The 18,248-nt window shown below is 37.1% G+C and overlaps 1 protein-coding gene across 3 annotated transcripts in view; it reads left to right on the forward strand.

Annotated features, from left to right (window-relative positions):
- Positions 1-18,248, forward strand: part of XRCC5 (X-ray repair cross complementing 5) — a 110,945-nt gene that overhangs the window by 59,775 nt on the left and 32,922 nt on the right. For all 3 annotated transcript variants that reach the window (XM_077155061.1, XM_077155062.1, XM_077155064.1), the window contains one exon: positions 421-490. In XM_077155061.1, the coding sequence (XP_077011176.1) occupies positions 421-490 (70 nt within the window). The remainder of the gene's footprint in view (positions 1-420; positions 491-18,248) is intronic.

Below are 18,248 nucleotides of genomic sequence, written 5' to 3' on the forward strand. Positions count from 1 at the left end.
CAGTGAATCAGGCGTTAGGCTGTTATTTTTCATGTCGTGTTAGTGGAACAAATATATTCTGAATTGACTCTACACTGCATAGTCCTTCCCTTCCTAATCAGTTTGGTGTCAGGATGGACAGGCAGTCTGTGCCACATGACTGACTGGTGGCTTGGGTTGTGATACTTATGACACCACAGGAAAGAAATCAGCTTGCAAAGAAATTAGCACTGGAAAAAAAGCAGGTAAGTCAAAGTACAGATGACAGCTTTTGGCCACAGCAGTCTACTAGCTTTTTAATAGAAATGAAAATGAATTTAAAAAGCCTTTTATTTTTATTTTATAAGAGCACACTTACTGCATTAGGCCATCTTGTACTATGTGGGGTACTGCCAAAAAGAGAGGTGGTCTGCATGTTTATTGTCTGTGGGTGTATTCTAGGTTGGAAGTGTGACTCCTGCTGAAAACTTCCGTGTTCTAGTGAGGCAGAAAAATGCCAGCTTTGAGGAAGGTGAGTGATTTGCCATTTGCTTTACATCTAAGAGAAGGTGTTTAATTAGTTTAACTGATTAAAAAATCCTAATTACTAATGGCAGGCTTTCATTGCAATGCTCTTAACAGCGTTTTTCTTTACTGGAGATCTTTGTGTTTGTCAAAGTGAGCTCATTGAGGCAACATCATGACCATCTGAGGGTCAACTCTGCACAAGTCTGTCCAGAGATAGAACTGTCTTGTGGATCTCCCTGTTAAGAAAGACATCAAGCAAGGCAGACAAAGCACCTGAGAAAAGGGAGCTCAGAGTCCAAAGAGACCATGAGAAAATAAAATTACTGAGAATTTTTCAAATCTTAGGAAAGCATATGTCTCCCAGGTTATATAATTGGGATTTAAGGCAGTATAGTGAAGCTAACCTTGGAAAGGCATGTAGACCCTGGATCGCATATAGGTTACAATAAGTATTATTATCCTCATTTTATAGAGGAAAAAGCTATAAAAGTGTAATGAACTTCTTCCAAAATCACACAAAGATTCAAACCGAGTTATCTTTCAAGTACTGGATTTTTCTACTTTATTACTGTTTCTCCTGATTCCTGATGCCCTCTTTACTCCCCTTCCCCCTGTTTTTCTTTAACATTATGAAGTCATGTATCTTAAAAGCTTGTGTCTATGGATAGGACTTCTAAGGAGTACACTCTACCTTTACTTTGTGATTTTGAGTCCTGGCATGTCACCAGTGTTGGGACGGTACATGTATCTCTGTACCTCCATCTAGGACTTGGTGGGTCAAAGTTCACAAAGCCAAATTTCCAGAGTTTTGGGAAAGTGTTGTAGTCTGCTAGCTGCCAAAATACAACACATGAGAGATGGATTGGCTTTTAATAAAAGGGGATTTATTTCATTAGTTCTTCAGGGGAAAGGCAGCTAACTTTCATCTGAGGTTCTTTCTTATGTGGGAAGGCTCAGGGTGATCTCTGCTGGCCTTCTCTCCAGACCTCTGGGTTCCAACAGCTTTCCCCGGGATGATTCCTTTCTGAATCTCCCAAGGCCTGGGCTAAGCTGCGAGTACTGAGATGAGGTATGCCAAGCTGCTTGGGCTGTGCTACGTTGCACTCTCTCATTTAAGCACCAGCCAATTAAGTCAAACGTCATTCATTGCAGCAGGCTTGCCTCCTAGCTGATTGTGTTTGTAATCAGCAACAGATGAGGTTCACATGCCATTGGCTCACGTCCACAGCAACAGAACTGGGTGCCTTCACCTGGCCAAGTTGACACCTGAATCTAACTACCACAGAAAGTGACTGCCCACTTGTTAGCAACTCATTCTGTTTTGTGTTCCTAACTTGGCTTCCCTTTCTTCCTTCAAGCTCCAGAAATTTTGTCTTGATTTTCTAGTTTTATACCTTTTTAGACAGAGCCCTTTTGTGAGCCAAGACTCACTTCTTTGCAAGCCCAAAGATGACTGTTCTGACTTTTAAACTGTCTTATGCTTCACTGGTGATGATATTTATCCCTCCTAGAAATCTCTCTCTAGAGGTACAGAAAGGAGGTGGGGGAGTGGGACAAGGCAGATATATGCTTTTCCCCACTCTATCTATATTGATTCTTTTGCCAAAAGCATTATCAACAATAGATAGTTGGTAAGATTGTTTTACCCTTAGGTAGAATTTGGCCCTTTCATCTATTGTTGTATGCTGAAATATGGGCCTAATTACTTTTTTTCTGGCCTAATGGTGGCACAACCTTCCTGAGAGTATCATGATCCTGTCCCCTTGATATCAGCAGTCTGCAATAGGCAGCTACAGATTTTCTTATCTTCTGATTTTTCAGTGTGAAGGATGTTTCCTGTTCTAAGTTTATTGGCAGAGAGGAGATAACTAACACTCTGAACCCCAGGCAGCAGTCATGTCATTTCTGGTTGCTGATGCTTCTGTGGGTTGTCTTTGATTCTCTTGCAGGTGCTCTTCTTTTCCCACTTTCTTTCTTCCTCCCTCCTTACCCACTACACCATTCTTTCACTGCAGTATTACAATAGAAACATCCTTGACCACAGCTGTATGTATTAATAATCACCCATCAGTCATGAGTATAGGATTGTTTCCGTACACACTACACGATATTCCTAATGCATCATCACAATCGTCTGGCTTCGATGAATGATATAATTTTGTAGATAATGTAAAGTCTCTGAGACTCCTCAGACTGAACTTATCCACTTACCTGAACCTCCTCCTCCACCCAGCTGTTCAACAGAGCTTCAAGGAGGAACACCATGGATTTCCAACTCCTTGATGTTTCCTCATATATACTTAAGAAGAGAGCTCAAATGTTTAAAAGATAGCAAAATGGAGAAGGAACCACATTATCTTAATTGTCGAAATATTCACTGCGTGGTTGAGATATGTCTGAATTTATAGCTTCCCACTGAGTATGTGACATTATGTAAAATAGTTTGAATGTTACCTGGTCCATCAAAAACAGTTATCTGAGGACCTTAAGCTAGAAAAGATGAATATTTGGAGACAGAAGAATGGAATGTAACTTTTTATAACATGGGAAGATTCTCTCTTCCATCGACTGTTTTTATCACTTAGAAAATAGGTTCTGTAGCAGACTTCTGAGTAGTGAGAGGGTGATGTAGCTCTGTTCCACCAAACTGAATTCACATGAACATGACTGCTTAAGGAAGAAAAAAAAATACCTGTGTCCTCATTTGAAATGATGTATATACCCTAGAAAAGCCATGTTTTAGTCCTAATTCCATTTTATAGGGGCAGTGGTTTCTTCTGATCCCTATTCAGTATTGTATGCCTAAAAGTGTGATTAGATCATCTCTGTGGAGGTGTGATTTAATCAAGAGTGGTTGTTAAGCTGGATTAGGTAGAGGCGTGTCTCCACCCATTTGGGTGGGTCTTGATAAGTTTCTGAAGCCCTATAAAAGAGGAAACATTTTTGAGAATTAGAGATTCAGAGAGAGTAGAGCAAACGACAAAGCTACGAGAAGCAGAGTCCATCAGCCAGTGACCTTTGGAGATGAAGAAGGAAAATGCCTCCTGGGGAGCTTCGTGAAAGAAAGCCAGGAGAGAAAGCTAGTAGATGATACTGTGTTTACCACATGCCTTTCCAGATGAGAGAGAAACCTTGACTGCATTCACCATGTGCCCTTCCAGCCGAGGGAGAACAATGACTGTGTTCACCAAGGTATCTCTCCCTGGATGCCTTAGATTGGACACTTCTATAGACTTGTTTTAATTGGGACATTTTCTCAGCCTTAGAATTGTAAACTAGCAACTTATTAAATTCCCCTTTTAAAATCCATTCTGTTTCTGGTATATTGCATTCCGACCGCTAGCAAACTAGAACAGATTTTAGTACTGGAGAGTGTTCACCATGTTCCTTTCCAGATGAGAGAGAAACTCTGTGTTCACCATGTGCCCTTCTATTTGAGAGAGAAACCCTGATCTTCATTGGCCTTCTTGAATCAAGATACCTCTCTCTGGATGCCTTAGGTTAGACACTTCTATAGACTTGTTTTAATTGGAACATTTTCTCGACCTTAGAACTGTAAACTAGCAACTTATTAAATTCCCTTTTTAAAATCCATTCTGTTTCTGGTATATTGCATTCCAGCAGCTAGCAAACTAGAACGACCTGTCAAGAAAAGACATCCTAAGTAGAAATTGCATGGACTTCCAAATAGTTGGTATTTAACATCGGATTAATGTCCAACTGAGCAGTTGTGTTCACATATCCTTTTGATTAGAAGGCAATGGAATTCATTCTGTGGCTTCAGAATCATTTAATTTGTCTCTTTCCTCTCATTTGTTTGTATCACATCCCATCTTCAAATCTTTTTGCCTTTCTTCCCCATCTACCTAATTCTCATTCATCAAACAAAATCCTTTCAGTTTTCAAAAGGTATTTCTTAGAATTCACTTCTGTGAGACCTTCCAGGACTAGGCAGAATGTGGGGCATTTAGTTAATACTTTTAAAATTATATCATTCATCGAAGCCATATAGACAGTTTTTCTTCAGCTCTGTTTTTGTATGGTATATAACACTATCCATTTGCGCAGTGGTTTACTTACATAGATTGTGATTTTTTTTGCCATGAACAGAGCTCTAAAGTGTATATGTGCCTGCGCTCTCAACAGTTGTGATATAGGATAAATTTTCTGTGTATATTTTTTTTTTATAATTGGCCCTGATTTATTCTTGGGTATGACTTTTGTAACCTAGCGTAGCTCTTTTGAAATAGGCAAACTAAAAAGCTATAGATTTGGCCTCTATCTGTTTTTGTTTTTTTTATACACAGCTGATAAATTTAAGAAATTAAGGTCTATCAAAAACCAGAAAGATTTAAACATCTTTAGCCCTATAAATGTTGTTCTTATTTTTAAAACAAATTTGCCATACTTTTTTTAGTTCTTCCCCAGAATAGCAGAAATGCATCTAGTGGTGAGAAAAAAATACATAATCATGGATTCTGGAGGGTTAGTCTATACTTTTTATATATTTTTAAAATATCTAATTTGTTTTTCACTTGATTCCTCTTTGGCATGTTTGGTTTTAGATAGACTCTATAACTTGATAATTGGGGCTTATTTTATGCCTCACTTACTAATGACATTTATCAGTGACAGATCAGTCTATTTGGAATTGTAGAGCATACCTGCTAAAAGGCACATTAGTATTTGTCATGGTAATTAAGTATCAAAGTGCTTTAGAGTCTTACTCATCTTCTTTGTGGGTGGACTAAAACCCAGTGTAGTAAAGGTAAGTTTCAACCAATTATTGCATATTTGTGGAAGACACTGCATCACATTCCAGAGCGCCAATTCTTGGGTTTTTGTGGCTTTTATTTCTTCATTGGTCATATAAATTTCATTAGATGGCACGGCACCACCCTGAGTTTACATTCTAATATAATGAAACTCATCAGCCAAATAATTAAAATGAAATCATTGAAATGAGGACAAAAAGAAACAATAAAAAGACCTGGAAAAATAACTTCCATCTTACACACATAACCACTTTAAAAGTGAGTTCTGTTTCCAGCAAATCTCCCTAAATGGCTTCTATCCATTCTTACTGTGCTTCTGAAAACCTTTCAAGTTCCTGACAATCTGTATATCAGAATATCTCTAATTACAGGGTATGGCTCTTATAAAATGTATTCTGGCTATCCATTAAGAAAGAGAGACAACTGGTAGCATAAAAATAAAAGCATGTTCACTGTAGTTATGTTCTCAGTGAGCACTTATGTTTCTCCCTTAGAGCATTAAAAGGAATAAAATAAGAATACTGTTATATTAAGACAGTGTTCGCATTTTATCCCCATGCTTTGTATTCTCATGCTATATGGTAAAGATGCTTGCCTTAAACCGGCTGAGTATTTATCCCTTTTTATGTTAAAAATGGAAAGGATTTTTTTTTGGCTGAAAATGTGGAATTCACATGAGTGCTTTCCCAGCACCAGAACACTTAGAAGAGAGCAGAGTCCATCCAAGCTTGCATTTAAAATAACTGATCGATTGACTTGTATTGATGACCTATGCCATCAGTGGAACAAGGCAAATGCTCACCATTGGCTTCAATGGAAACATGGGATTTTGCCTTCAAATATTCAGGGGTACTTAGGAGCTAGAGTATGTTATCTAACTTGCTGTTAGTATTCACGCTTACAATAAGCCTTATGAGTGTGATTTATGAGCCAAAGAAGGGTTAAAGTACTTATTCGTGGTAATTTGGTTCTTTTTTTTCCATCTCCTATAAATTCTGTGATTTTACCTTGCCTAGTGATAGATCATTGTCATGCCAGGCATCCCGCTTGGTTCTCCTTGAATTGGGCTGTCTTCAAGATTGCTTCTTCAGCCCAGCTGGTTGAAAAAGGAAACTGATTTCAGATTGTGCTGATGTGCAAACTGCTTTAATCAATGACTTAAAGTGACTGCTTATGGCAAAAAAACCAGAAGCTCTTAACCAATTAAGATGTTTAGGAAAGGATGTTAGGCTTTTGTTAAAATAGTCATTAATCAGCTGAAATATGTAAGAGGAGCCTAGGAACAGCTTGGTGTTCCAGTTAAATGCAATAAAAGTGTTTTGGTTCTCCCCTTTCAAATTGCAAGCCCATGGGAAAAAAAATATGCTGACACAGAAAGAAGTGACAAGTATAACTTGGTACAGTCAGTCCTTTTTGTTAGACCCATCCATGTCTACATAAAACTTTTTAAAAATGGCAGCTTGTTTCCTTGGCCAGAAAAGAGAAAGGAATTTGATGCAGATATAGAACACAGTTTCAGAAGAGATTGAAAGTATTATCAATATAGATGTCTTCAGAAAATAAGTAGAAAAATTAACTTTTTTTTTAGATTCCTTATAGATTGTTGGAAAGTCTTTAATTAGCTGTGATTAAAGGCCCATATTAGTTTCCTTCAACAGATTAAACTTGAAATCCTGTGATTTATGTCTTCAGTGACAATGAGGTCTATATTTGTTTTATAGCTGCCAAAAGAAATACTGTAGATTGATTGACTTAACTATAGGAATATACTAGCTCACAGTTTCAGAGGATAGAGAATTTGGTTTTTCTTGGAGTCAGTATCTTCTGGCTGCCTGGCAATCTTTGGGTTTTCTTGGCTTCTCCATCAGATGGCCATGCACAAGGCAGCATCTTTTTTCTCTCCCAGGTTGCATCGACTTCTAGCCTCTTCTCGTGGCTTTTTCCTCGGTGGCCTTCTTTATAAGTCTCCATTAATAGAATAACTGTGTTCTATATCTAAATCAGAATCTGCATCCTGATTCAGTTGTGCCAATATCTTAACTGAAATAGCCTCATCAGAAGGTCTTTTTTACAGTGGGTTCACATCCATAGGAATGGATTAAGATTAAGATTTTTCTTGAGTACATAACTCCAAGCCACCACCGTCTGCCATCTGGACCCCCAAAAGACATATTCTTCCCACATGCAAACTACATGCATCTATCACAGCATCCGAAAAGCCTAAGTCATTTCAGTAACAATGCTGAGTACAAAATCTCATTAAATCAGTTATGGGCAGTATCTGTTCTAGGGCAAACTTTCTCTGTCTGATAGACTTGTGAAACCTTGAAAACAGATTAGGCATTCCAATTCCAGGAGAGAGAAATTAGAAGAAAAACAGGGTTCCTGGGTCCCAAACAAGCCTGAAACTGAGCAGGGCAATTCCCTTCCAGGCATTTGTGCAGCAGCCTGGTTCTTAGCGAATGCCGGGTACGAGGACCACCACCTCAAAACATTGGGGTGGCAGTGGTCTCCTTGAACAGTGGGGCACAGGGCCCACCCCCTCCATGTACAGCAGCACACCTGCCCTTTCCACACATGTGGTGATCCACTCTCTTGGCCTGAGGAGATCTTTTGGGTGAATCTACTCTCTTGATCTGAGATCTTTTTGGTCCAGACCTTTGCTTCAATGGTTTTGCCCTTGAAATCATTCTTCTTTCAATTTTTCCCTTCATTATCCCTTTCAGTACAGAATGACAGTGGCTCTGCTCATATAAATTTTACAAAAATTTGTTGGTCTTGCCTGCAGTTCAAGCAGGTACACACCATCTGCAAGCAGTGTTTCAGGATTTTCCATAGATCCTTCCTGGATAACTGCATTTCCAATCCTGACTTCCACTGAAATGGCTGACTGAATCCTTATTCAGCCACATCCTCTTCCGCAAAATAATGTTCCTTTAAACCCTCTGCTCTGGAGACTCACTTCCTGGAAACTCACGAAGGTCCCTGATAGAGCCATTTCTGAACCTAGTCTTATCACATGCTCTCTGCTAGGCTGGGAATTTTCAAATTATTATTTGCCAGTTTCCCTGTGCTTTAACAGTTCAATCCTCAGTTTATCTCTTTTTTTCCTTCATTTCACTATAAATTGCAAGGAGTAACCAGACTGCCCCCTCCATATTTACCTTGGAAACTGCCTCAGCTAAATATCTAATTTCCTTGCTTTCAAGTTCTGTCTTCCAACCAACATCAGAACACAATTCACCAAATTGTCTTTCGCTTTATATAATAAGGATTGCCTTTCCCCCAGTTTCCAAGAACACATTGATCCTTACATTCTAAGGCTTTATCAGAAGTACCTTTAATATCCATACTTCTATAAACAGTTTCTTCAAAGCAGTCTAGGCTTTTTCTATCAAGCACAGTTCTTCTAGCCTCTTCTCAGTGCTCAATTTCAAAGCATTTTCCACAGTTCTAATATTTGTAATAGCAGCACCCCATTCCTGGTACCAAGAGTGTTTTAGCTGCTCAGCTGCTAAAACAAATACCATAAAATGGGTTGGCTCAGTAGCAGGAATTTTTTGACTCACATTTCATAGGCTAAAGGTTTTCCTCCTCCTAAAGTGGGGTATCTTCTGTCTGGCCAGCATTCTTTGGGGTCCATGGCTTTTCCATCACATTACAGTGTATATGATCATGTACACAGTATACCCCTTTCTCTTCTGAGTTCTGTTGACTTTGAGCTTCTTACTGCTCCCCGTGGCTTTCTCTTTGTGGTCTTCTCTGTAAAGCCTCCAGTAATGGTGTTAAGACCCCTCCTGATTCCATGACCACACATCATCAAAGGTCCTATATACAATGGGTTCACATCCACAGGAATGGGTTCAAGTTTAAGAACATGTTTTTCTGGGGTATATAACTCTAACTCACCATAAAGTTCAATCATAACACTTAGGATATTCACTGCATTTCAGTAAACATTGAAATATGGAGCCATTCCTTATATTAGAAATATCCTTTTATAATTGCCTTATCTTTGAAATCTAGTGTGTTCTTAGGGCAATGAGGGTGGGATCTGCTGTCTCAACTTTGGCAGTTATTCTATAGTAGAAATATCGAATATCTTTCTTCCATCTGGTAAGTCTCCACAGATCTCTTAGGTAAATAGCAGTTATTTATTGCCAGTTTTTAAATAGCTCTATTGAAGAGTAATTTTCTACTATGAAATGTACTCATAAATGCAATTTAATGATTTTACATAAATTATTATAGATTATCATCACGACAATCTGGTTAAAGAATATTTCCCTCACCCCAAAAGTTCCCTGTGCCAGTTTGAAGTCAGCATTCTTGTTTCCACCCCCAACTCACGCAACTACATTCTGTTTCTACAGATTTGCCTTTTCTGGATATTTCACATAAATAGAATCATTCAGTATATAGCCTTTTGCATCTAGCTTCTTTTAATTAGCATATATATAAACTTTTTTTTATCAGAGAAGTTATGGGTTTACAGAACAATTATGCATAAAATACAAGATTCCTATATATCACCCTATATTAACTCCTTGCCTTGGTGTGGTTCATTTGTTGCAATTGATGAAAGCACATTTTTATAATTGTACTGTTAACTATAGTCCATGGTTTGACTTAGAGCTCACTGTGTTGTGCAGTTCCATGGATTTATTTTTTTATTTTATTCTAGTAACATGTATACAATCTAAAACTTTCCCTTTTAATCACATTCAAATATATAATTCAGTGCTATTAATTACATTTACAATGTTGTGCTTCCATCACCACCATCCATTATCAAAACTTTTTCATTGTCCCAAATAGAAACACTGTACATTTTAAACTTCAATTCCTTATTCCCTTTCTTGACCCCATCCCCTGATAACCTATCTTTCTAGATTCTGACTGTGAGTTTCCGTCTTCTGATTATTTTATCAGTGAGCTTATATATATATTTGTGCTTTTGTGTCTGGCTTATTTCACACAACATGACGTCTTCAGGATTCATCCATGAGGTCACATATATCAGAATTTCATTTCTTTTTACAGCTGAAAAATATCCCATTGTATGTTTATACCACTTTTTTTATCCATTCACCAGTTAATGAACAGCTGTATTATTTTCAGTTTGGGGCTATTATAAATAATGCTATTATGAACATTTACATCAAGTCTTTGTTTTAATTTTTCTTGGGTTGATAACTAGGAGTAGAATCACTAGGCTATTTTGGATATTTATGTTTACTTTTTTAAGAAACAGTTTTCAGAAGTGGCTGTGCCATTTTATATCCCCACCAGTGTTGAATGAGGGTCCTAGTCTCGCCACATCCTTGGAAACACTTGAGTTGTCAGTCTTTTCAATTATAGCTATTCTAGTGGCAGTATATTGGTATTCCATTGTGTTTTTAATTTGAAGTTCCTTGAAGTCTTGATGTTGACCATCTTTTCATGTGCTGATTCACCTTTGATAGAAATCTATTCACATCCTTTGCCCCCTATAACATTGCTTATCTTTCTGTTATTGAGATGTAAGTATATACAAGTCCTATATTAGATATATGATTTGCAAATATTTTCTCCCCATCTGTGACTTGTTTTTTCTTTTTATTAATAATGTCTTTTGAAATGTAAGCATTCTTAATTTCAATTAAGTACAGTTTATCATTTTTTTCTTTTATGGAGTATGCTTTTGGTTGTCATATATAAGAAATCTTTGCAAAAAGAAAAGAAAAATCTTTGCCTACCTCAAATCACAAAGATTTTCTCCTTTGTTTTCTTCTGGAGGTTTTATATTTTTAGCTCTTATATTTAGGTTTATAATCCATTTTGAGTTGACTTTTGTGTATGGTGTGAGATGAGAGCCTAGATTCATTGTTTGCGTAGGGGTGTCCAGTTGTCCTAAAACCATTTGTTGAAAATCAGTTGACTTCAAATGTAAGGGTTTATTTCTGGACTCTTCAGTTCTGCTCCATTGATCTGTCTATATGTCTGTCCTTATATCAATAGCACACTGTCTTGATTACTATGGCCTTATGGTAGGTTTTGGTACTGTGTAGTATAAGTCCTCCAACTTTGTTCTTATTTTTTTAAATCATTTTGGTTATTCTAAGTCCTTTGCATTTCCATATAAATTTTAGGGTCAGCTTTTCAGTTTACACACCAAAAAAATCCTGGAAGATTTTCATAGAGATTGCATTGAATCTATAGAATAGTTAAGGGAGAATTGCCATCTTAACATTATTGAATCTTCTAATCTATGTATATAGACCATTTCTCCCATTTATTTATCTTAATTACTTTCTATAATGTTTTACAGTTTTTAGTTTACAAGTCTTGCTTTTCTTTGTTAGATATATTTCCAAATATTTTATTCTTTTTGATGCTACTGTGAATGGAATTGTATTTATAATTTTATTTTTGGATTGTTTATTGTTAGTATCTAGAAATATAATTTATTTTTGTATATTGATATTGTATCCTGCAATCTTGTTAAACTTGTTTACTAGGTCTAGTAGTTTTTTGTTTTGTTTTGTATTTTGTATACTCCTTAGGATTTTCTATTTACAGGATCATGTTGTCAGTGAATTAAGACAGTTTTACTTCTTCCTTTCTAAATTGTATGTCTTTACTATTTCTTGATTGCACTGGCTGGAGCCTCCAGTGCTGTGTTCAGTAAAAGTGGTGAGAGTGGTCATCCCTCTTCCTGGTCTTATTGGGAAAGCATTCAGTCTTTCACCATTAATTATGATGTTATTTGTAAACTTTTCTCAGCTGCTCTTTACCAGGTTGAGGAAGTTTCCTACCATTGGTTCAGAGTTTTTGTTATGCATGGGTATTGAGTTTTGTCAGATGCATTTTCTGTGTTCATGGAGTTTTTGTTCTTCTGGTACTAATGGTATATTATATTAATTGGTTTTCAGTTGTTAAACCAACTTTACTTGTAAAACCAATCCAACTCAATCATGATGTGTTGTAATCCATTTTGTATGTCCCTGAATACATTTTGTTAATATTCTGTTAGTTTTTTTGCCTGTATGTTCCTGAGGGTGATTTTGTTTCATTTGCTCTTCTTGTGATGTCTTTGTCTGGCTTTAGTACCAGGAAACTAGCAACTTTACAGAATAAATTACAAAGTATTTTTTCCTCTTCTTTTTTTTTTCTAAAAGAATAAGTATAGGATTGTTATTATTTCTTCTTTAAATATTTGATAGAATTAACCATTGTACCAGTTTGAAAGTATTATGTGCTCTAGAAAAATCCTGATCCTATCTTGTGGGAGCAACTGTTTCTTTTCATCTTGATTCAGTACTGTAGGTTGGAATCTTTTGGTTAAATTATATGCATGAACATATGGCTCTCGCAGTTGTGGGTAGTGATTTTTTGATTAGATGGAGATGTGACTGTACCTATTCCAGGTGGGTCTTTATTAAGTTTACTGAAATACTTTAAAAGAGGAAACATTTTGGAGAGAGTCAGAAACGACAGACACAACAGAGCCAACAGAAACTTCAGAGCAGAGCTCACACAAATGACGACACTTAGAGAGCAGAGGCACAGATGTTTGCAGATGCTTGGAGCACAGCACGTGTTGCCATGAAATGTTAAGCGAGCCAGAATCTGAAGAGAGAGCAAGGGAAGCCAAGAGATGAAAGCCAGCCCCAGGAAAGCAAAGTGAAAAACCTCCACAGGAGCAGAAGCTGAAAGCAGTGGAGCCCAGGAGAAAGGGACCAGCAGATAGATGCCAGCCACATGACTTCCCAGCTGCCAGAGCTGTTCCAAACTCATCAACCTTTCTTGAGTGAAGGTAACCTCTTGCTGGTGCCTTAGTGCCTTAATTGGACATCTTCACTTCCTTAGAACTGTAAACTTGTAACTTATTAAATTCTCCCTTTTAAAGCCATTCTAGTTATGGTATATTACATTCTGGCAGCTTGTAAACTAACACAACCAGCAAAAGCATCTGGACCTGCATTCTTTGTTGGAAGCTTTTTAGTACTAATTCAATTTCTTTACTTGTTATAGATCTATTCAAACTTTCTATTTCCTCTTGAGTTGGTTTTGGTAATTTGTGTTTTTACAGGAGTCTTTCCATTTCATCTAAGTTGTTGATATATCATTGTTAATATTAATATTCTCTAATAATATTTTTAATTTCTGTAGATTGGTGGTGATGTTCCCCTATTCCTGATGTTAGTAATTTGTGTCTTCTCTTTTTCTTGGTCAGTCTAGCTAAAAATTTGTGGATTTTGTTTATCTTTTTAAGAACCAAACTTTTAGTTTTACTGATTTTCTCATTTATCTCCCTTTTCTTTTTACCTCATTGATTTGTGCTCTGATCTTTATTATTTCTTTCTTTCTGCTTACTTTGAATTTAATTTGCTCTTCTTTGACCCTCGGGTTATTTAGAAGTATGTTGCTTAATTTCCAAATTGCTGTTTTTTTTATTTTTAATTTAGTTTTGCTGTGATTGGAGAACACACTTTGAATGGTTTCAGATCTTTCAAGTTTATTGTGACTTGTTTTATGGCCTAGGACATATATAGTTCCATATCATCTGAAGAATGTGTATTCTATTATTGTTCGGTTGAGAGTTCTGTAAAAGTTAGGTCAGTCTGGTAGAGTGTTACTCCAATCTATGTTGATTTTTTTCTAGATGTTCTCCATGATGTTCTGAGTAATGAATGCTAACCACCTTGAGATTTTGTGGGCTTGAGATTTTTGCCTTACTTAACTAAACATAATCAACAGCCTCAAGTGAATTTCTGCATTAGAAAACATTGTCAACTCAGGTAATAGAGTGTACTTGGAATTAATAGTCTAGGTTTTGGAGTTTTAAGAAAAATAAACTTAGGTGCATGTTTTGCAAGATTTTTTATGTGTTTCTGAATCCTCCGTCTAATAGGAAGAATTCATTTACATTACGAAATGGCAAGCTTAATACAGAAAAAATTGTGTAGATTTCAGAAACTTGTTAAAGCACAAATGTGATCAATAGTGAAATGAAGATCAATTTTCATTTTAATGGCAGTAGATATTTTAGTATATCAAGTCTTAGGTCAGTGTTAATTGATTTGGAAAATTTATTCATTCATTACTTCCTCTTTTCATTTGTTTCTTTTTTTGTGCCATTCTTGCTCTAGTACATTTTAATGTTTGATTAATTTTTTACCACATACACTGAGAAGAAAATAACTAAGGTTGGATTAGCCCAGAATTTATCCCATTTCTCATTACTCCAGATAGGGTATAATAAAGCCAGCAAGACTAATACCTTGATATTTTAAATGTATGGAAATATAAGATGTGTAGAGTCCACAAACCAAAGATAAGATTTACCTCCAGCAAATCTAGTTCAAATTGGTAGATCTGCCTGAGGGCAGTAGATGAAAATATATAATCTCTAAGGTCCTTTTTACTACCCTCCTCTAAGTATATGAATTATAAGCGGAAAGAAAGAAGTATACTGCACAAAAAGAATAAAATTAAACAGAAATTAAAAGGATCAATGAAGTAGAAATATTCTAAATTTCCTATCAGTAAATGCCAAAAAATGAAAAATGTCTTCCCATTTAGAACTCACTGAAAATAGAATTAATTGGTTATTATGTACTTATATAACAGTTTTTTATGTTTCAGTATGATTTGATTGTTCCTTAGACTTCTCATTAAAAAAAATTAGTACATGCTTCTGTTAGTTTGCTCACTGCCAGAATGTGATATACCAGAACTGAAATATCTTTTCAAAAGGAAAATTTAGTAAGTTACAAGTTTACAGTTCTAAGGAAGTGAAAGTATCCAAATTAAGGCACCAACAAACAGTTACCTTCACTCAAGAAAGGACAATGGGTTTGGAACAGCTCTGAAAGCTGGAAAGTCACTTGGCTGGCATCTGCTGGTCCCTTTCTCCTGGGCTTTGTTGCTTTCAGCCTCTGTCCCTCTGGCAGTTTCTCACTTTGCTTCTCTAGGGCTGGCTTTCATTTCTTGGCTTTCCTTGACTCTCTCCAGGCTCTGGCTTGCTTAACATCTCATGGGGATGTCTGCAGGGCTCAAATCATCCCCAAACATCCGTGTCTCTGTTCTCCATGTGTCCACATCTGTGTCAGCTCTGCTGTGAAGTTTCTGTTGGCTCTGTTGCTTCTGTCATTTCTGACTCTTTCCAAAATGTTTCCTCCTTTAAAGTATTCCAGTAAACTAATCAAGACCCACCCAGAATGGATGGAGTTACAGCTCCATGTAATCAAAAGATCATACCCACAACTGGGCGTATCACACCTCTGGGGATAATTTAATCAAGTTTCCAAGCTACAGTGCTAAATAGGGATTAAAAGAAACAGCTGCTCCCACAAGATTGGATAGGATTAAAACATGGCTTTTCTAGGGTACAAAAAACTTTGGAACTGACATAATGCTCTTTGAAAAAAAATACAAATAGTAACATAATAGTATCCAAAGTTAAAAAGGAAAGCTCTCCACCTTCATTGCCCCCTCTTTTCCAAGTACCCATCCATATTCACATTCTCTATTTTACCTTTTTTGCATTTTCTTCATAGGACTAATCCTGTTCCTGTTAATGCTCTATATGTGTCAAGATGGTTATTTTAGGGTATGATAAATTTGAATTATAGCCATAGGAAATACATTTTTGGAGAACCCTCCCATTCCCACCTTTAGTGGGATCAAGCAATTTGATCTAAGAGGAGGGAAAGAGCTTGGCAACAGGATAAGATGAGGCTGCAGTAACAAACTGACATACTCACATGTATGATCATAGCAATGTTGGAAGAGGGGTATCATCTGCACATACCTGCAGTGCCTCTCTTACATAGCCTGTTATTTTTTGTATATATATTACTCCTTTAATGTCTTCGATAGAACTTCAACCATTTCCATCTGTGTAAGATTAAGGGAATAGTTGATAAAAATGAATTCTAGGGGGTGCCAGGGTAGTTCAGTGGAGAATCTTTGCCCATCATGTGGGACTGGGTTTGAGTCCCAGCCCATACATTTCCCAAAAACAAACAAACAAATGAAGAAAGAAATAAACAAACAAAAATTCAACAAATTGTGCTTACAATAACGGATACTCAGATGAAAAAAAGTGAAATGTGACCCTGGGCATATAGCAAACAAACAAACAAAAAAGTGAATTCTAGGCTATCCATTCCCCTTAACAATAACTAGCACCAAATGCAGCAGTGTATGGGTTTAAATTGAAGGAACAAAAAAAAGACAGGTGTGGGTACACAGCTTATTCATCCTGGAGGTTTTTAAAGGTATAAACCTCTAAAACTTAAACCATGTTTCATTTACTCAGTGAATGTCTGTTGAATGCCTAGTCATCATGACAAGAAACTGATAGTGAACAAAGAAGAATATATGTGTCAGATGGTGATCAAAACTGTAAAGTCAAAGCAGAATAAGGGATAGGGAGCACTGGAATGAGATGGGCTTCAGGGAAGGCCTCACTGATGAGCCTTCACTTGAATAGAGAGTTGAGGAAAGTAAGGGAGAAGCCATGTGGGGAGACCAAGGCAGGCAGAGGGAGTACCATGTCCCTGACGCTCCTGCTTCATTAAGAAGCATTAGAATTGTGTTTGGCTTCAGTAAGAAGCCTCAGAGGATGAGCTCAAACTAGTATGGGGCATCCTAGGCCTTACTTTGAATAGAATGGGAAAACACTGAAGAGTTTCTAAGTAGAGGATAATCTGATCTAATTTATGTTTTAAAAGAGACTCTAGCTACCATGTTGAGGATAGTCAAGGTCGAGGTAAGCAAATGAGTTAGGTGTTAGAAGACTACTGTAGTACTCCAAGTAAGGGAAGTAGGTGGAGGTGGTGAGAAGAGGTCAGGTTCTCATATATTTTGAAGAGAGAACTGGCAGGTTTTGCTGATCATTTGAATGTAGGGTGTGAGAAAAAAGCCAACTTTTTTGGCCTGAGAAACTGGAAGAAATTGTTACATTCCCTTCTGGGAAAGACATATAAAATTGATTATACAAGTCTGGACCTAGGGAAAAAATCGGGATTATGGATATAAATCTTGGAGAATTCAGCATAGAGATAATATATAAAGCCATTACAATAGAGTTGAGAGTCTACTCTGTAGGTTGCTCTTATGCAAACTTCAGTTAGACATTGCTACCTATCATAACTTGCCAAACCCCAACCAAAACCATTCCAGCCATGTAGTAGTTAGATTCAGGCGTCAACTTGGCCAAGTGAAGGTGCCTAGTTCTATTGCTGTGGACATGAGTCAATGGCGTGTGAACCTCAACTGTTGCTGATTATATCTGCAGTCGGCTAGAAGGCATGACTGCTGCAATGGATGATGTTTTATTTAATTGACTGGTGCTTAAATGAGAGCGCTCAGCATAGCACAGCCCAAGCAGTTCAGTATACCTCATCTCAGCACTCACAGCTCAGTTCAGACCTTTGGAGATGCAGAAAGGAATCACCCCAGGGAAAGTTGTTGGAACCGAAGGGCCTGGAAAGAAGGCCAGCAGAGATCGCCCTGTGCCTTCCCATGTAAGAAAGAACCTCAGTTGAAAGTTAGCTGCCTTTCCTCTGAAGAACAATACATTAACTAAATAAATCCCCTTTTATTGAAAGCCAATCCATCTCTTGTGTGTTGCATTCCGACAGCTAGCAAACTAGAACAAGCCAATTCTGAAAAACACCTAGGGCAATATATAAGATTCTACAAAGGTACCATGCACTAGAATAACTTTCCAGAAGACTACAACCTCTAGATGAGTCCCTGGACCAGGTAAGTCCTGAAACTTAGAGGGCCCAACCTGTAGAACATCAGCTCATTCCATCTCCCTACTGCATGTTATTGACCCTTCCAACACGAAAAAGTTAGAATGACCATACCTAGATACCCCTAAAGAGTAGAATGGAAAGATCAAAGGTGATGGTAGAGTTATACAGAGAAGGTAGGGTTTAACTAACGAATATGATTGCTGAATCATTAAATTGATATTTCTTTTAGTTT

The sequence above is a fragment of the Tamandua tetradactyla genome, chromosome 3 (assembly GCF_023851605.1).
Source record: "Tamandua tetradactyla isolate mTamTet1 chromosome 3, mTamTet1.pri, whole genome shotgun sequence".
Lineage (NCBI taxonomy): Eukaryota > Metazoa > Chordata > Mammalia > Pilosa > Myrmecophagidae > Tamandua > Tamandua tetradactyla.